The sequence below is a fragment of the Gymnodraco acuticeps genome, unplaced genomic scaffold (assembly GCF_902827175.1).
Source record: "Gymnodraco acuticeps unplaced genomic scaffold, fGymAcu1.1, whole genome shotgun sequence".
Taxonomy (NCBI): Eukaryota; Metazoa; Chordata; class Actinopteri; order Perciformes; family Bathydraconidae; genus Gymnodraco; species Gymnodraco acuticeps.
In genome coordinates this window covers 201,001-220,876 of record NW_022990565.1, presented here as the reverse complement: position 1 = coordinate 220,876, position 19,876 = coordinate 201,001, and the positions used below count along the sequence as shown (strand labels likewise).

General features: G+C 42.6%; 2 protein-coding genes across 5 annotated transcripts in view; both read right to left on the bottom strand.

Annotated features, from left to right (window-relative positions):
• Positions 1 to 3,706: 3,706 nt before the first annotated feature.
• Positions 3,707 to 5,880, bottom strand: LOC117553680 (endothelin-2). 2 transcript variants are annotated; one of them, XM_034227693.1, is made up of 5 exons: positions 5,812 to 5,880; positions 4,978 to 5,134; positions 4,642 to 4,755; positions 3,893 to 3,961; positions 3,707 to 3,809 (listed from the first exon to the last, which is right to left on the bottom strand). In XM_034227693.1, exons 1-5 carry the CDS (start codon positions 5,867 to 5,869, stop codon positions 3,749 to 3,751), a joined length of 459 nt encoding a protein of 152 aa, XP_034083584.1. In that variant the 5' UTR covers positions 5,870 to 5,880; the 3' UTR covers positions 3,707 to 3,748. The 2 variants fall into 2 exon arrangements, with proteins under 2 accessions (XP_034083584.1, XP_034083586.1); XM_034227695.1 differs by having other exon boundaries at positions 3,893 to 3,958.
• A 4,543-nt stretch (positions 5,881 to 10,423) lies between these two features.
• Positions 10,424 to 19,876, bottom strand: part of LOC117553729 (transcription factor HIVEP3) — a 50,096-nt gene continuing 40,643 nt past the window's right edge. For 2 of the 3 annotated variants that reach the window (XM_034227778.1, XM_034227779.1), the window contains 6 exons: positions 17,478 to 19,517; positions 16,634 to 16,779; positions 13,615 to 13,790; positions 13,356 to 13,457; positions 12,027 to 12,649; positions 11,301 to 11,918 (listed from right to left, as the gene is read on the bottom strand). In XM_034227778.1, coding sequence (XP_034083669.1) covers positions 11,301 to 11,918; positions 12,027 to 12,649; positions 13,356 to 13,457; positions 13,615 to 13,790; positions 16,634 to 16,779; positions 17,478 to 19,517 — 3,705 coding nt within the window. Of the gene's footprint in view, positions 11,919 to 12,026; positions 12,650 to 13,355; positions 13,458 to 13,614; positions 13,791 to 16,633; positions 16,780 to 17,477; positions 19,518 to 19,876 lie in introns of all 3 variants that reach the window. The other variant, XM_034227780.1, reaches the window with a different exon arrangement.

Below are 19,876 nucleotides of genomic sequence, written 5' to 3'. Positions count from 1 at the left end.
TCTAAAAGTACAATGGGAACCAGAGCCTTTTCTTATCAAGCTCCACTTTTGTGGAATCAGCTTCCAGTTTGTGTTCGGGCGGCAGACACCCTATCCGTTTTTAAGAGTGCGCTTAAGACCTTCCTTTTTGATAAAGTTTATAGTTAGGTCTGATTAGATTCAGCCCCTAGTTTTGCTGCTATAGCCTTAGACTGTCGGGGGACACCTTACTTCTTCCTTCTCTCTGTCTGTACCTGTGTACTCTCATGTTCCGAATAACCCAGCTTCCCCAAAATGTCTTTTTGGTGTCTATCTACGCCGGGATCCTGAGTCGTGGCTGATCCTGTTGCTGCGGTCCTGGATCCTGAGCACTGGAACCTGCATCCTGAGTCCTGGATCCTGAGTCCTGGATTTCGAGTCGTGGCTGAACCTGTCACTGTGGTCCTGCCTGACTTTCATCATACTACTTCCCTGATGGCTCCCACAGGATTGTTGACATCCTCGTGGATTCATCTTCTTATTATAGACACATGCATTTCCAAACATTTGGTCTACCTATGTTGTAAATGTATTATCTTTTCAATTTACACACGGCATCTATTGCACGTCTGTCCGTCCTGGGAGAGGGATCCCTCCTCTGTTGCTCTCCCTGAGGTTTCTCCCATTTTTCCCTTTAAACTGTGGGGTTTTTCAAAGGAAGTTTTTCCTTGTACGATGTGAGGGTCTAAGGACAGAGGGTGTCGTATTGTCATACTGATATTCTGTGCAAACTGTGAAGACCACTGAGACAAATGCAACATTTGTGATATTGGGCTATAAATAAACATTGCTTGATTGATTGATTGATTGATAAGGAAGATAACAGGTGCCACTGATGACGTTATCCATGTCTTGTTCCATTGAAGTAATTAATTAACCACAGCTATACTGTGAACAGAAATAAAAGCATATTTAGATACAAAGAAACAAGCTGAATATTCACCTATATGTGATTTACTGTAATAACTGCAATTTCCGAAAGCACTCATTCAATCAATGACAAAAGGCTGACCCCAAAGCTATGCTTCAATGAAGTGGCTCTCTTGATCCAGCACCATGGACAGAGTTCTTCCGCTGAGGCAGCCTGCGGTTTCTAAAACAGTAAGAGTCATCTTTCTGCTAACATCAGTTAATCATTTCTAAGCATTTGTGTGTCATATAATCCTTATCTGTTTATATATTTTAAATTGTTGCTGTTGGTGCCACTCACCGACTGGGTAATAGTACTGCCCAGATTTAAAATGAATCACAACATCCTCCAACCCAAACGTCTGCGTTAACTCACTTTCTTGGACTGAAATGAATGTTGGAAATGTTTGCTGTTTTCTGTGTAAGGTCATTAAAACCAAGAGAGGTCAGGAGTGAAGAATAGTGTATTGATGTTGAGCATGTACACTGTACATAGAACATTAAATAAACGATAATACAAGGAAGGAACAGCCCAAAACAAAAATGCCCATCGTCTTTGAGGAGAGATTCTAGAGCTCTGTAGGCTAATCTTAGCATAAAGACTAGAATCATGGTAAAACAGCTTGCTTAAACAAACATATAAAGGTCCTATGTCACAGTCGATTGAAGTTTAAGTATTGCCTAATTATGTCCGACGGTGTCCTCTGTTCTATTGTTTTATGTGATACTGTTCTGACATCAAGCTTTGATTTTGCTCCGTCCTGTTCCAAAAGGATGGCTGCAGGTGAAGGGAGAATCATGAAAGGAATTAAATGTAAGGAGGAGAAAAATCTACTCCGGAAATTGGCACTCCATTAACACTTGAGTCGTATCATGCATCAGTGTTGTTGTGGCTTCCTATGAAGCCAATAGAGGCCTTAAACAGACATTTTGTACGTGTTTTCTTTCCTTTATATTTGTGTTACTGACAGTTTGATGAGTTGCTTGGCCTCCGATGGTAGGATGATGATGCAATGGGTTTGCTCAAAATAAAATAAAAAACTTTTCACGCATGTATCAAAGAAAACAGGCCTTTACAATACTCAAAACAAATCAAACAAAAAAGGCAAAACTCAAATAAAATAATAAACAACTTGGGTATTATTTCTTTCTTTCTGTTAAGGCTTGTATAACTTTAATGGTAACTTAATAAAGGGTAGTTGAACAGTTAAAAACGTCTTTCTAACAGGTTGCCCATCACTGTCACTTTTAGAGGAGGCGCCGTGGGAATTGTAGTCTTTTATACTCTGTTGACTGCAGACGTCACGATTAGGTGGCCTTTCTTATAAAAACAAAATACTGGCTCTAACAAGTGCTATTGGATAAGGCAGCAAGAGCAGGTCAGTTTATTTATCAATCAATCAATCCATCAACAACTTTATTAATCCCGCAAGGGGCAATTGGTTATGAGCAGCAGCTTATGTCATGTACACAGGCAGGAACATACAAGAAGAAAACACACAGATACACCCGGGAGCACAGATGTGGATAATTCCAATTTACACTATAAATAGTTCAAAGCATCACAATAATAAATAAATAAATAATCAAGTTAAAAGCCTTTTCAAGAATTTAAAAGTTTGAGTGCAGAAGGGATGAATGATTTAGAAAAGCGATTAGTCCTTTGATCAGGTAGGGCATATCTTCGCCCTGATGGCAACAGACGAAATTCATGTGAAAGTACATGACCTGGAGAGTTCAGAATGCTCTCTGCTTTCCCCAGAATCTGTTGGTTACAGAAGGATTTATTAGATGACAAATGAAGGATCACCTGTTTTCTTCGTCTGCACTTGTTGCGTACAGTTTGTGCGGCGCAGACACTCAGAAAGGAACACGGGGTGACAGGGCATTTTGTTCCTCTTGCTGATCCCCTGAGCAAAGATACAAAAAGCTGCATTCTTTCCAAAGATCCGTATGATAACACAAGCTGCGGTGCCTTTGAATACCAGGTTAACTTATTATTGATGTTAGCTTTGAATTCCTGGACCATTCATCCGTCTCAGGCCTCCTTTTGAACTCAGAAATGTGTTTGCTTGTCAGACAATTGAATCACACATGCCGACTTAAAAGGATTTATTTTCCCTCAAATTCTCAATCGCATATACTTTCTTTACAGAACAGTTTACTATGTGCCTCCGTAAATGACCGAGAAGGGCAAATATTAGAAAGAAAGACACATACAAAAGGGGGATACATTTAGTTATTTTCATATCTCTATGTATCTCATGTACATATATGAGCGATACAGGTTTGATAAATTGATTTAGACATTAAGTTCAGTATTCTACATTTTTCCCCCAACATGTATCCCCAAAGTCACACATAACAAAGTAGTATTTGATAAACTGTAAAATGAAAAAATATAAATGCATTTTACAAAAGGATTACTAACAACATGTATGTGAGGAATTCCCCAAACATGGATGTATAGTATGCATATTACATCTTTCAATGTCAGTGCTGGCCTGTAAGTACAGTGATACACAGACAAAGTCCAACATGACCACTGGCACAGTGCTATCTCATATTATTACGATAGTAGCTGATCCTCCTCATCTGTTTCCATGATGTGTTTTCAGAACTCTGTCACGTTTTCCACCCTCTTTTCCCGGGTACAAACAGACATCTTTGTGGTGCTCCGGGCCTTCCTGCGTCGGACACCATCTTTCAGCAGCCCTTTGTCCTCCTATCAAAGGAGTGTCATTTGTTCAGGTGCTCGCTGCTCTCATTCTCGCTCTCTCTCTCTCTCGCTGCCTCAGCTGGCACATTGTTTAGCGAGTGTTCATCCTCCGAGAGGACTCGCCTGAATCAGCTGAATCCTGGGCTCTCTTTGACCTGCAGCTCTGAGGGACAAAAAGTCAATTACATAATGAAAAATATGATCAAAATTAAAGTTAATCTGTGTCTTTTTGTCTTTGAAACTCACCTGAGGATGTTGAACATTTTGAATTGAAGTCTCTTTCCAGATGTTTTTGGGGACGTGATTTCAGGACTGCTAACAAAGGAACAGCAGAGTTACCAAAAGTGGCTGTTACATGTGAAGCCTAGACTCACCCTGACACTGCAGTTTGTCACTTTAAATGTTTTATTGATATTGCTACAGATAAAAAACACTCCGCATAGAGAGAAGAAAAAACACTCTAAAGAGGTCAAAAAAGTCTTATCTTTATGGGCTCACTAAATGTTTAATGTTTCATGAAAACTATGAACCACTTCAGCAGATATCATTTCTGTAGAAGTTTCCAAATGTAACACTCCCCGCAGTTTCGAGGTGGTGGCATTATTTGTTTCATTCTTAGGAAGCGTGAATTCTCAACATCTTTTATTTTCTTCCTAACTCCCACACACTTCACTCCTTAGGCCCTCTAAACCAATCAGAAACAAGCATTGTGAACTTTGTGCACCAGTTTGAGATTATTGTACTCCCTTAGACCTCGGCTGTATTGTTTTGATGATCACACCCTCCATCAGGCAGGACTTTAGATTACACAGCAACAACACATTGAGGCTAATAATAGCATTGCAGTGCAATTAGATTTCTCCACTCCTTGTGCTTCACAAAGGACAACAATACCAGACTGAGTTAAAGGCCTCCGTGTGGCTTTCATCATGAGTTCATGATGGAAGCCACACGGAGGCCTTTAACTGCTACCTGACAGAATGTGGGCTGTTCACCTGTGACGGCAGAAGTTTCTGCAGGTTTGATCATCAGGGCCGGCACAGGTGCATCGTCCGGTCGACCTTCTGCGTCGAGACAGAGCGCTGCCAAGACCATAAACTGTTGTCTTACTGCAGAGAGAGAGAGAGAGAGAGAGAGAGAGAGAGAGAGAGAGAGAGAGAGAGAGAGAGAGAGAGAGAGAGAGAGAGAGAGAGAGAGAGCGAAAGAGAGAGACATGATATAAACATCCTGCATACTTTGCTCTTATACAACCATGATCATAGCAAGTTCACTTAACAGATATTGGGCTCAAAGTGAGTGTGTCTGCCCTTGTTTGTGTCCCTCATGCTCACCTGGGGGTGTTGACCCAGATGATATCCAGGTGGCAGAAGTAGTGGCACTCAGAGTCCAGCCGGTTGCTGCAGGAGCAGCGCTTGGTCCTCACTCTCTGTGTGGGGACACCGTCATCAACCTCCACTCCCGGCTGCTTCATCACCGGAAGACCAAAACCTGTAGTTCAAGACAGAGAGCCACTCAGGGACAGTGTCCAAACACAGCATCACACCAACTGTCAGTGGCCTCTGCTTTGACTGTCTTTCCACTCTTACTGTTTTTCAAAACACAGAACAGATGGATATGTTAAATCACTAGTCTATTGTGTACATTTACAAGTGACAACATGAAGAAGCTCATCAACAATTTTCCCTTTCTTCCTAACTCATCAATCTTGACCTTAAACGGTGAGCAAACAGACTTCTGTAAAGAATAGGAATGTATAAATTCCTTTTGTCTTCATGTCAATAAAGACTACATTTAAAAGTTTAACAAATGATCCAAAATCTAAGTAATGGGTTTTATTATTTTATATGAGAAAGCCTGCATGAAATGAGTCAAAACACTTCATGCTACTACTTTTACTTGTGATATTACAGGAATCGAGTACAAACTGTATATCAATATTCAAAGAGTCACATTTAGTGGGTTTTCTGTAACAACTGGATCCTTTTATGTTTTCTAGATGCACCAACATACAGTGATAACAGTCACTGCTTTGTGACTGAGAATAAAGCCAGTGCTGACGAAAACACAAAGCTTTAGCTATGTCTTTTGAAATGTAATTGAAACATGTTTTACATCATGCATACCCAACTAACACAAGTAAATACAATTGTAAAAAATGGACTCACCATCCTCCATGGAAGCCCAAAGAGTGATGAGAAGAAGAACGCTGGTGTGAGCTGACATATTAGACGCAGAGTTTGATATCCGTGCAGCTGTGTCTCTGATGTGCTGCTGCTGTCTGTCTGCAGGTGTCCGAGCTCTGTCACTCTTATACCTCGCCCCTTCCTCTCATGATGTCACAACAAGAGCTCCACCCAGGCCTGCCATGGAGCCTCAGGGAACAACCTCACGGTGTTCGAACCTGTGACACATTGCAGTCATTTCTGATGCTTTGTGCAGTCACCTGGTGAGTGACTTTAATATCCGCAGTTTGCCTTTCAAATATTGTTTTTTAATGATAGAGCTCCTGAAACAAAGACTGATGTTAGAGACGATTCAGTGTATTCTTCTGAAACACTACCAATTTAAAAGAAAAATGGAAAACCTAAGTATCCTTTGAATCTGCAGCCTCCTTCTTCCTAACATAGATTTATAGAGAGTTTCAGCTGACTGCTTATCTGTCCTGCAAGAAACGTTATTGTTTTATTCACACGCACTGCTGTCATAAGGTTGTTTTTCGCTGAGCTGGCAGCTGTTTTCAGCATCATTTTGATCAACTTAAGACATAAATCAGCGCTTAAAAACCAAATGTTATATTTACTTCCATAGGGTGACTAGAAACTCCAAATGAATTACAATATTCCTAAGTAACAGTGTTTATAAAAAAAAATGTTACGCTATCAACTTGAGAACTGGTGAGTGTTTCTGTGGTCCAAAAAAAGTAACGTTTGACGGAATTGATGCCTCCATGATGGCTAGTGGAGGCCCGCACAGATAATCACGCTGCTCCAAGCTGCTCCGCCCCCCCCCCCCCCCACATGGTGCGCAGTGTGCAGGTCAGCCATGCCAGGGTCAAGCAGATCGCCACATGGCAGCCTTCATTCATGTAAATACAGTCAATTCACATTCAGATTAGTGGCATAAATATTATCTTCTCTTACATCATTTCCCGAAGGATGACAGATGTCTCTCTTCTGATCGGGAAATGGTCAACTAATTATGAACATTTGGATTAAATTTGCCTTTTTTCTATTCTAATGGAGCATGCTGTGTTTTTGGGATGGACAGGCCATGGTTTTGAAAGCTGGATGTATAATCACTTAACCTTGTCAGTTGTATTTGTTCAGTACTAGGGAGGATGAATATAAATGTTTTCCCCATTCACCTTTCTGTGGACAGTGTTTACATAAAGGGGCTCATAATCCTCTTCCCATGAAGCCTGACACCTGAACATATAGAACAGTGCAGAGAGCAGACTGTACTTTTCCTCTGTACAGGGGGCGAGCAGAGCATGAAAACATATGTCAATGAAAATGTGTTGCAGAACAGAAGTGACAAATAGAGGCAAAATTAGAAGTTAAAACACAATAATAATGTATTATACCTTCAACATTTCCACACACTGTAATGTGTTTATATTTACATTTTGGGGAGCTTGAATGCACAATTCTTCCTGAAGAAGTAACCAGTAGGGGTCCCTTAATCAAAACACTACCACAAATTGGTGGCAGTGTGCTTGGGATCAGTACTGTCGTCATTACGTCCTGCAGGGGCTGTGATGCGGGCTGCCACTAATGTTTGCTCAGCTTGTTTCTTTATAACTTAAGTTCCAAATGTTCAGGATTTTTTTAACCAGGCAGCATAAACACAGAGTTCTCATTTTCTCTTAAGTCGAACAGGCCCAGAGATTTAAACCATGTTAACAAATCTGTGCTTCCTCTGTTTGGCTGCTGATAAATCCAGACTTCAAATCTTACATCCGTTTAATATATATAATATCCATTTAGTATAAGCGACCGAGATCCAAAATCTATATCATAAAAATGTGTCTTAAAACTGGATAGATTCTGGCAGACAATCACAATGCTGATGCGTGCCTAAAAGGGGTACGACCAAATAAAACCGAGCGTTACCTTGATTAAAATGATGGATTTCTCTAGTTTTGAAAATAGTAATACACTTTTGGGATAATGTAAGTGCACAACTCAACATAGTTTATGACATACACCTAGTTGTTTTGAGGTAATTTGAAACAGAAATATTACTATACATACTAAATATTACACCTTTAAGTTCACACTTCAACTCTCAGTCTGTTTGTGCATTTTCCCTCCAAGACTGCCAGAAGAAGAGACCTAATGAGTAGTTGAGGATATTCTATCATCTAATTCATAATCGTGTTGAGATTGCCACATAGCATCACACTGGTAAAGGTTTTCATCACATTCTTGCTACCACCAGAGGTTATAGGTTGAGTTCCCTCTGGATTACAGTTGTCCCCCCCATCCACAGACATCACAGCACACTGGTTGTCTCAGAAAACCGAATAGCAAGTTAAAGGAAGAGTCATGAAGTCAATTTGTTTACTCAGACACACCAATGTGTTTGCCAGCCTTTTTAATAAGCAACCTTACCTCAGTTAACTCCTTACATATAACTGACCTCTCATTGCTCTATGGTGTTAGCATGTACAGTGCTTTCAAAGATCACTCCCGTAAAACTATTTTTATGTAGGTGTGTAAAATACAAAGCACCTCCCCGTTGCCTCTTTTGTAACATGTTTCTAAGGAATGTCAAGTCACGACAGCAAACATCTTTTGGCTTCTTGTCAACACACTGGCTGTGCCCGAGTCAAGCTTTACGCAATCCACCTCTCGCTGTGCTGCTACACATAAACACAGTGAGACTGAATGGAAAACACTGCAGGGATGTGAGTGATGCAGATATGTGAAAAAAGTTTGACATTCCTTTAAATAGTTACGGAAATGTTATGATATAACAGATAATGCTGGAGGGTTTAACCTTTGTAAAAATCAATATCACCCTTTGGAAGTAATAAATGTGTGTCATAATGAAAATGGGCATTTATCCGGAATCATATCACCAGATCTTCAGGGATTTATGTACATGTTGTCTACGTTCAAGTTGAGCTGATAAGGTGAAATACTAAGGAGTGGAGTGTGTGACCTCTTAACCTCAATCAAGACTAAAACCATGGCAACCAGAATGCCACCAGTGTTTCTACCGTCATGTTTCAGAGCCCCTTCTTTGCCTCTTATTCCAGCTGTATGGAGGAGTCTCATATTTTAATGATTAATCATTACATGAGTGTTGGGGATTAGATAATGGTATCTGCTGCTACTGCTACAGAAGGTCTTGTTGCTCCCAGAAGACAGAAAAGCTATGTTGTTTTTTATGACAACATACATTTATGTTATTTAGCTTTCAATATATTGATTCATCGACCGAAGAAAACCTAAAATGGATGAGTGGATGAGCATCACAAGAGAAGATGCTTTCAAAAGAGTTAGAATGGGTCAGAGAATAGTTTGAAAAGAAGGATGTGAATCATATAATATGGCTGTAACTGTCACTAAATGTCATCTCAACTGGCAGAATTTAGACAGCAGTGCATCACCACCATCATCAGAACAACAACTTGGCTGTTGTATAATCCCTGAAGCACAATTCAATTGGGTGATTTATGCAAATATAAAGTTATTCTGGCAATGTGTGTTTTGTCATCCACCTCTGGGTTTTTGTTAATCATAATATTCTTTAAATCATCTCTATTGATTTGTAAGTCCTGGGAGGGAAGTAGAAAGACACATTCTGATGATCAGTTTTCTAAGCCTGATCTACATTAATTTCTTTCCTGCGTTAATGACAGGTGAAAACTGTTTTGTTGTGATCCAGTGCAAACTGTCTTTAAGTTTGGCCAGAAACATGTTTCATGTATGAACAGTTGACTGATTTTATCAGGTTAAATTGTAATTCTCTGTTGTAATACTCATATAATTTACCTCACGTTTTCTTTCAGGTTAGCTGTATTCCCTCCATGCAAAAATAACAACTCACCTGACAGAAAACGTGAATGCTTATTTAGTACATGAAGCAGTGGTGCACTTCAGCCTCTTATGGCCAAAATGAGTATTACAACAAGAGATATTAGAGAAATTATCATGGCTTATTTCACTTGTTTTTAAGTCATAAACTCAGGAGAGAAAACAAGCTAGAAAAGGGATCACCAGAATGTTTTTCTCAGGGCTTCTGTGGACAAGCACATCATGGTCAACAGCATTTTAGAAGACATATTTTACAGTTGGACAAAAACGACTTGTTTTTGACAATGAACACAAAAGGAAAAAACAACTTTTCCAAAGGGAAAACACACATTTAAAAAGGGTCGTGGCTTACCAAATGTTATTACACAAGGGCTGAAAAATACAACCAATCATATTACATACCGCAAACGAATGGCAAACAACGATTTGGAACCAAAGGTTGCACCACAGAGTAGGAGAAAGAAACAAAACTGACTGCCTCGTAGTACAAGTATAACAAATACATGTTTAACCTACAGTCACCAACACCGTCTTGTGTTCTTCCGAAAGCAGGAACGTTTATGACGTAGTTTTGATGTTTAATTTGTTTCACTGATCTGTGGTTAATAACATGAGGAACTCATCAAACATGTATAACATAATTTGTCCTTACCCTCCCACACTGCAATTATAAAGAATAACGGTACAAAATATATTAAAGATAAGGTAAATCAAAGAAAGGCACAACCTCAAATCAGTCTGGTGCATTTTTCTTTATTTCTTCAATGACTAGAAATGTTGCTGTCGGTGAAATCTGCAGGGCACTTAATCCTCCGGTACCAGCCAAATGCAATCCCTCATCATTGTCACCAATTCAAGTCACATGAACATCATGGAAAAGACACACAGATGTAACAAAAAACATCCTCTTTCCGATAGAAAAAAAGTAAAAAGAAAAAAAAAACTTAAACAATGATCCTTGTCATCAAATAAAAATAAATAAGGAGCGTTCTTCCCTGTACAGAGATATATTCTAATCTAATATCCTTTGTAATAAAAATAGAACTTCAGTGCAATTCCTTTGACACGCTGCTCCTTCAACACCAACACCGAGCGACTCTCTGTTACCCTAGGATTAAAGCAATAGCCTTCAGAAGAGAAACAACCCCAAGTATTAACCCTCATAAACACAAAAAAGCGGATATAAAATTTCACAGCCTTCTCTTTGTTTATCGGCACTGTACATCTCGAAACACAAACCTGGACAGAAAAGGCACAAGTAACAAGTTGAGTAATACTGGACAAAATTTGAATTATTTTTGATTAAAGATTTGGTCATTTACAAATGTATTCATATTCCTTTTTACACATATTTAAACACACATTAAGATTACCAGTATCAATAAAGCATAAAGGAGGGATATATTTATATATATATCATTTATATATATATAGATAGACAATATTTTCACAAAGTAAAAGTGCATTTGTATAACAAACCTGAATATTGCCAAAGAACAAACATTTAAGTTAACAATAGTATTGAAAACTGTATCAAAAAGAAGCAATAAAAAAAAACAAGACTAGTGTAGCAACCAATAAAGCAAAAGGGGATGCGTGGCCCATCAAGGTTAAGTGTCTGTTTTGGCTGAGTCCCCTTTAGCTCCCACCTCCACCTGATCATCACCGGACCTAGGTTCCTCCCCCTCCAGCTGCCATCCAATGAGGGCTGCCCTACTAACGGGTGCTCCTGAACTGTCTCTGACGCAGTGTTTTGTGGCCTCAGAAGCAGGCCTGAGCATCTGGGCGGAGCTGTGCGAGCTGCCATATTGCTTTGAGTCCGTGGTCTCTAACTCCGTGTTTAGTGCTGTGCTTAGGACGCTCCACCCCGACTGGCTTGTTCCTGCCTGATGCTCCGACCAATGCACGTCTCCGGGAGTCCTGAGCCCCTGAGTTCTGGGGGTCCCGCCCCAGTAGGATTCAAATCTAGCCAATGAAGGCCCCTCTATGGGGGGAGATGTTGGGGACGAGGGGGTGGTCGGGTGGGATCGAGGTCTGGCCTGTACCATTTGGATCCCTCCGATGGGTATCATGAGATATGGGAGCTTGGCTTGTTGGGAGTGCATAGGAAGGTGGCTGAAGATGTTGTCAGTTGTTTGGAGGCCAGGATAACCTTCACAGCTGGAGTGACGGAAGGCGGGTGGAAACAAGCTGGCTTCTGACGGCCCCTCTGCTGCGCCTCTTCTCCCCTGTAGAGGGAGCAAAAACGTCACCATTATATTTCAGGGACTGTCAGAACACAGGTTACTGTACACTGAGAGGAAATACATTGTGAAGTGATAATAAACAAAACTCACCGTTTTGACGTGACTACCCTTATTTCCAGGGCTCTCCCACGGCAGGTATCCAGGGGTCCTGTGCTGTAACCTGATTGGTGGAGGCGGGGTCCGGGCATGTGACGACCGGTAACAGCCGGGCGAAATGGGAGGAAGAGGAGAAACGGGACAGATGGGAGATGGTCCTCTCTCAGGGGAAGGTGAGATGTGTCTGCTGCGCAAGGACAGCTCCAGGCGGGGGGAGAGGCTGCTGCTGCTGGGGGAGCAGCTCTGACTGCGGGGGGAGAAGGCCCTCGGTGACGCCTTCCAGCCCCGCCAGGAGAACAGAGCCCTCCTGCTGCCTGGAGATGCGGCCCTTCTGTTGGGCCAAACTCCCCTCGGACAGGGCTCCTGACCCGGGGGAGGGCTGAGTCCCGGGGGCTCGGGGTCGGGGATGTCCTGCTGAGAGCGCCTACTGCAGCTGGACCGCCCCCCTGTCGATGGGTGGTTGTCTGACGAGCAGGAAGACGGTTGATCGTCATGGGACTCCTCTTCCTCCTCCTCATCGTCGTCATCGTTGTCGTCATCGTCCTCAGAGTCCTCCACGTCAGAAAACTGATGTTCCTCCTGTTCCTCTGCGCCACACACACGCTCATCACTTCCTGCTGTTTGTGCAAAAACAGAAACATGAAATGATATCCTCTTTACATCCATTATCAAAGTCCTGCCGTGAAAATACTCGCACAAAGAGACAAGAAAAACACATTAACGGAACAATTTTCAGGGACAAGCACAAAGGGTTAGGACAGCGTACTGTATATTTACGACAAACCTCACCCACCACCCATCAAACCCATGTTATAAATAGACTGAGCATGAAAAGACCGGAATTTAATTGAATAGCACCATGCCTCTATTCACAAACTATCTCAACAGCCTTGTGAATGGAACGACGGTTTAAATGGCGCGTCCTTGGATGTGATGAGTGTAGTCTGTCAGCAAGAAAGAGATGGAGGTGGGCGGGGGGAGCAGGGGAAGGTTAGGGAGTAGATCGTGAGGTGGATGGCTTCGAGGCAGACTTAAGTGTTGAAATGCGTTTTGCCATACGTCAGCAACACATCCGTGAGAACAAGGTAGACTGCAGAAAACACATCTGGGGACTATGAGGTGCTCTGTATTCTTCATTCATTCATCTTCTACTTTTTTCATATGCAAGGCCAAAGGGAGGAGAATAGAACATGTCGTTGCATAAGCTGTCAGGGCAGAGCAGCTACAATTCTTCAGAAGCAGAAGTTCATTCAGCAGTGTACCAATATTTCTCTACAGCGGATAGGAAACATGTGAGATGCCTTCCCATCCCCTCTTAAGTACCTGTTTCCTCGCTCTCTGGCTCGTCCAGTGATGACTCAGATACTCCCATAGCCTGGCATTTCTTCCCGTGAGCCTTTGACTTCATGTGTTTAGTAAGGTTCCCTAGGAAGGAAAAAGAAAAGCACATTGAAATGATCTCACTCTGGGAAAGGAAAATGAGGATATTGCAACAACGGAAACAGGAAGAAGCAAGTGGCTAAAATATAATGGGAAGAATAGCAGTAGGAATGTTTTTAGTAATGTTGTGTTAACTGCTTACCTTTGGTTTTGAAGGCAAAGTTGCAGTGTTTGCAAATGAACGGACGGACATCTGTGTGTGTTCGGATGTGCTTTTTCAGCATGCTAGGCTTCTTACAGCGGATGCCACACTCTCCACATATGTACTTCCCCCGGCCGCGACCTCTCACATAAACATACTCTTCATTGGATTTATATCTAAGAAAGAGAGCGAGAGAGGAGAAAGATAAGGGGTTCGATCACCACAAAATCACAATCTACATATACTGTATATCCCTGATTTCACTTTGTGGTAAATCTAGGAGCTAGATGCACAAATACCTGCTTTTTCATTGAATATCCGTAGTGGAAGGTATATTATTTGAATGAAATTGAATTAGATTTTAAAGCTGTAGCTAGCTAAAGTGGTTAGCCTCTGGAGACAACAGCCAATATTGTAGGGTGTGGCCAGAGTTCCTAAAAAAAACCAAGACATCCGTTTATAGAGATTAGGTGATGATTATTTTTTGACTTTTCACTAGAGGCGACCCCTTTCACATGGAAAAACATGCAGCGTGCAGCTTCAATAATAATGACGAATGTGGATGACACAAATACATGAATACATGTACACACACTGGTCAAACAAGGCTTTCTCTATGGAAGTTGGTTGGGGAAGCCCCACCAAAACCCCAGCAGCACTGAGTCCCTCGGCTGTTCCCTCCTCTACACCCTGGCCACACAGAGAATACTTATTCTGCTGCGACCGGGCGGCCCTGCCAACAACAGCAGCAGCTAAAGAGAGGGAAGGGAAGCCTGGCTATGGCCAACAACCTAAAATAGACACTATATATAAAAAATAGGCACCGCATTTAGCTCTGGTCCACAAAAACATTGTTTATACTCAATCTTAATGTTTACCAAAAGACTATTTGTGAACGCAGTGGACCGCAGACATTTGACATTTGAATGAATTGTCCTCGCTCATGAAAGGACGCACAATATATTCTGGACTGTAAACATTCAATGTTTGTTGACTGTGTTTAATTAAGAACCCAGGCTGTGAATGCTCCCCGTTGTATAACAGAACCAGCAAATCATAACAAATTGTTACACAACTGTAATATAGCCTCAACAGTGGCATTATGTTGTATTCATTCAGGATCTGCTGACTGTTAACTGGCAAGTGTTTCTTGCCACTGCTAAAAAATATCCACCCACAAAAACAAGACAGAAGTCGCACTTCACACATTGAGCATTAAATCAGCAGCACGTCTCAACCGACAATCTGCCCTTGCTGGTGCTGTAGCTTTACGGCTTCTTGGCAGATTGGTGAAGTGAATAGCGCTTTCAACCAGGGTGTGATTGATTGATTGATAGGGCCACTGAATTTCTGAATAACAGTAAAAGGAAACACTGCAGGTAGATATAACCAATCCTTTGGACACTTACTATAAGCCCTCTGTGCCTGTTTCACCACTGTGGTTAAAAGTGTCATGACAAATCTGCCGTGTTAACCACTTACACCATGCAAATCAATCTGCATGTTTTAACAGAATCTAGAGTTCAGCATGTGCTCACTAAAGGGGGATTAAAGCTGACGTACCACGGACTTCTGCTGCCACCAGGAATGAGCCGATTTGCTTGCTTAATTGCTAAGACATAAGGAAAAAGCTGCCTTGGTCCAATATCTGTTAGCTCTGTAACTTGTTCTTTAGCTTTGTGATAATAATAAACTCTAGAGACCGCTGCTCCCCTCTTTTTAAAGGGATATTTGAAATGGGATCGGGATAAGATTGGAGAAGTCACTGGAACATAAACAAAGCTGTACGATGCATATTCACAGATAAGAAAGTGTTTCTGGATCTCCAGGATGAAATGAGTGGCACGTAGTCATGATTTCAAAGGGTCGTCAAAAGGGAGATAGGGATAATGAGTGCTAACAGAGTCAGGGTACAACACATTCAGAGGAGCTATGCTTATTTGCATGCACAGAGAAAACATATAGAGGACACAGAGGAGCTTGGAAAGGAATGAAGAGAAAACAAGTAAGTAAAAGTGCAAGAGCTGCCAGAGTGACACAGGCAGCATGAACAGAAGGAGGAGGGTTGGTGTGATGGAAACAGAGGACGTGAGGAAGCTGTAGGCTGTTTATGGATGAAAATGCACTCCCTGAATGTGTGTAATGCGTTGCTGCAAATGATAAGGACTGGTAATTAGCGCCTTATCTACTGTAAGGCAGACAACTCCTTCACACTCAATCTTTCCGCACATTAACACAAAATACAGGCCTTAAATGTGCATGCAGCACATAGCAAAATACATGTGTTTTACGCGATAGCTCTTTAAAACTAAATCTGTTCCTATCAAACTACAAACAGTTTTCTTGTGAGTTTCTTAATTGGGAGCATTGTATTTCCAATCCATCATTTACTCTCTGTATTCCCATCTATTTTCTTGTATTTGCTTCAATGTAAACAGAGCTGGGAAACACTAAACACGTTGGAACTGGTACAGAGGATGTTCTGGACAGTCAGCACAAATATGTGTATAAGTAATTGTATTCTGTGCAATGACAAACAAATTGAATTTAATCTATACATGAATGTAGAAAAGTGTAAAAAAGCGTACAGGTCTGTAGAAAAACACATGCCAATCATGACTGATACTAATTGCTTGCAGATTGCTTCAAACTGTTGCGTTGTGTCTTCTTAGTAACTTATGCAACCATAAGAAAAAAGGTATAAATTAGAGTCTCACAAAGTCAAATGGCTACACATTGTCCCTATTAACACACACACCCAATCACACACCCAGTGCTATCTCTCCGAATTTCTAAAACACAGGCTTTCATGGCAGCAGTAAGAGGAAAAAGCTTGGCTGCAGGTACAAATGAAGTCCCTGCGGGTTTCAGTGCATCCCATCTGTTAAAAAGATACTCTCAGCTCTCCCTACTTGTTTTCCTTCCGTCATCAGGCGTTGGTTTGCGACAGAAAAACAGATTACTTGTGTAATGAGGCACCGCAATTATTTGCAAATATTGAATTAAAAGATGTTCTTACCCGCCTTCAAAGATGCGAACACGAGGCGGCTCGCTCTGTTTGGAGGTGGAGGGTTCTTCCTCCTCCCTCATCTCTTTAGGCTCTTCCTTGTCGTTCGGCTCCTCATCCTTTACTTTGGTGAGGGTGCTGGGTGGGGTGGCATGTACCTACACTCAAGACACACATCGAAAAATTCAAAACAACTTAAAATAAAATGTAACATTTTTTATTGTTAAAAGAGTTCCCATGGAGGTAGACATTATTGAGTTCAATTGTGAAGTACACCTTTTAATAGATAGTTACGAGTGAGTAGTTAAGGGAGTTTAAGGTATCTTAAAGGTCACCTATTATGCAAAATCCACTTTCTCATGTCTTTTATACATCAACATGTGTAAAGAGATTCTGAAAGTTTCAGGAAAAAAGATTCTCTCTCTTTTTGTCCTGATCCATTTATATAAAAACCTGTCTGAAAATGAGCTGATCAGATTTTGGCCACTTTATGATGTCATAACGATTTTTTTTTGGCTTGTGTAACCATTAGCCAATCACCAACCAAGGTAACCCCCCCCCCCCCCCCACCTTATCACTTGAATCTCATCCTAGAGCACCATTGTGTTCTTTTTAACCAAATATCTTGCAGAGGGGCGTGGGGAGTGGCTCCTTATTTTCATCTAAAGTAGCAGACACAGAATCAGCACAGGGGTTTATGGGATGCTACAATATTTTCGAGCCACTTCAAAGACATGCTTTATATTTATCTGAGACCAATAATATATTGATGAAAAACAGTACAATAGGGGACCTTTAAACAGAGTGGTCTACAATAACTCATAAATAAAGTGGTGTAAATTGTGATCACGTTTACCTCGGACACACGTGGGGTCCTGCTACTGGCAGGGGCCAACCTGCTTTTGGCTGGGGTGGGGGCCGTGGCCATGGTGTACGTCTCGGAGCTGTGCTTCTGTTTGGAGCATAGCAGAGACATGGCCACCTTAGTGCTGAGGCCCGGCAGGTTGGGGTTGTGCGCACTGACACTCCAAGTAGAATAGACAGAGCTACGGGGGTCCCTCAGGGTGGACGGGTTGGGTTTGACATAGTTCAGGTAGCACCAGTTGACTGAGGCGGAGGTGTTGAGGCTGGGATATGAAGGGGCAGGCGGTGTAATAACCCCTTTATCCAAAACTGGCACCCCCTCCTTTTTTTTGGTTGTCTTTTCAGAGTCCTTATCCTCCTCCTCCTTTTCCTCCCAATGATGTGTCCCTGGTAGTTGCTCTAACTCCCCCTCGACTTTCACAGATTCTCCCTCTAATCTCTCTGGCTGTTTCTTCTCCTCCTCTTCCAGTTTTCTCCCAGGTGTCTTACTTTCTTCTTCCTGATGTAGAACCTTCTGTTCTACGTCCTCCTCCTCCCGCCTCTCATCCTCTTCCTCTCCTGCCTTATGTTGATCCCCTTCCTCCCCCTCTTTTACCCTTTTCTGGTGACGCTGGGCCTCTGTGCTGAGCTCCAGACTGGCTGCAGGAGAGAGCATGCGTTTACTCCCTCCTGCCCCCAGTGGCCCATACCCCTCCAGAGATCCTGAGGCCAGCTCGGTGGGCAGAGACAGAGGAAGAAGACTCTTGATGTCTGATGAAGGGACCTTCAAGTAGGACCTTTGCAGCTTGTCCCGCTCCACCTGGCCCATGATGACCATAGCTGTGCAAGAAATGGGTTCCTGTGAGTATGACGAGGCAAGAATCTGGGACAGAGTGGTATACATGGCACTGGCGTAGGTAGGTATATGTGTCTGGAGACGCACTGGCACCACAAGTGACACTACTGGTGTAAGCTGAGCCAGGCATGTGGCGATGATCGGCCGTGGGTGGTGGTAGGAGATTCTTACAAGGGATTGATGTGTAAAGGCAGAAGATATGGAAGAGGTGGAGGGCCTGCTCTCTGTACTGAGAGGGGAAGCAACACGAGCAGTAAGTCTTGGAGGAAAAGGCAAGTGCACAGCCTGGTTCTCTCTAGTCCTGGAAGAGAACTGAAGAGGAACAATAGCAGGAAGCTGATGGAAAGGTATACCCAACTGTTCTGCCATGTGGATGTGCGCTGAGTGCATCTGTATAGATGGAGGGGCTGTGTGGGAATGTAAGAAGGCTCTATGGATGATTTGGGTGGACAGTACTTCAGAGACGGCTGTGTTGACGGGGAGTAGCTGGGATAGCGACCGTTGGGGAAATGCCTGCTGCAGAGAGAGCACATCATGAGAGGGTGGAAAGATGTGTGGCTGTAGCAGCTGCAGGGATTTCCCCGTGGCGTCCAAGCTGAACCGAGAGCTTGCCTTTGTTGAGTAAAGAGAAGGGTGGATGGAGCAGGAAGGCCCAGGCTTTGGACTCTCCGTTCTGGACAGCTGATTGGTGCTGGCCCCCTCCTCCTGCTCAGGTTCCCCTAAGGTGGCATGCTTTACAAGGAGACACTTTCTCCTTTCTTTCCAGGAGGAGGAGGCAGGCTGCTGATGGGACAGCGACCCATAATCAAAGGATTTACTTCTGCCCTCGGAGATCTGCTCTGTTTGTTGGGGACTGGTTGGGGTCTGCTCTGAGGCCGAGCGCCTCATTTCCTTGTGGCTTTGGTGGTGTTGGTAGGAAGCGGATGGCACCATCAACATCTGGGAGCTTTGGCTGCAGGAGGCCCAGGCGGCAGGCTCGGATCGTGATGTGTCCTCAAAAGAAGGGCTTGAAGTGTGGGAGATGTTGCTCTCTTGACTGGGGCTGCGAGGCACAGACTCAAAGCTAGACTCCCCGGAGGACTGTGCTGCTTCTGCCAGGCGGAGTCTCTTCTTCTTTGGTGGCAGCTTCTCTGGAGGGAGCTGGGCCAGGGACTGGCTACGCTGAGGCCACTGGAACTCCTCCACTCTCTCCATCTCCTATGACAGATACATAGTTTACTAATCCAACATTACATGTAAGATGAAGGGATATTGACTGCTCACCTGCTAAATACAACCATAGAGGGTAACTTTACTCTACTTTCGATTGTTTTTCCCATGCTTTTGGTCTAAGTAACTACATTTTTGAGGTTGGTCCAGTATTGAGCGAGTGTTTAAGCCGGCAGACGCTGTACACACTACAAATGTTTCATATGTCCACTGATTACATTGGGAGTCTTTTCATTAACAGTGATATTTTAATGCCGACAATCTGTGAAAAAAAATCACTTTTAGTGTACGTGCATTGACGGTGCGGAATCACAAGGAAGCCCATCTTCGTAAATGACAGCTGCAGC

Bases quoted from the DNA above. Each gene is read 5' to 3' on its own strand.
- LOC117553680 (XM_034227693.1), bottom strand. From the start codon at position 5,869: ATGTCAGCTCACACCAGCGTTCTTCTTCTCATCACTCTTTGGGCTTCC. The intron at 4,756-4,977 runs GTGAGCATGAGG...CTCTCTCTGCAG, and splicing joins ATCTGGGTCAACACCCCCAG to TAAGACAACAGTTTATGGTC. The intron at 3,810-3,892 runs GTGAGTTTCAAA...TTTGTCCCTCAG, and splicing joins AAAATGTTCAACATCCTCAG to AGCTGCAGGTCAAAGAGAGC.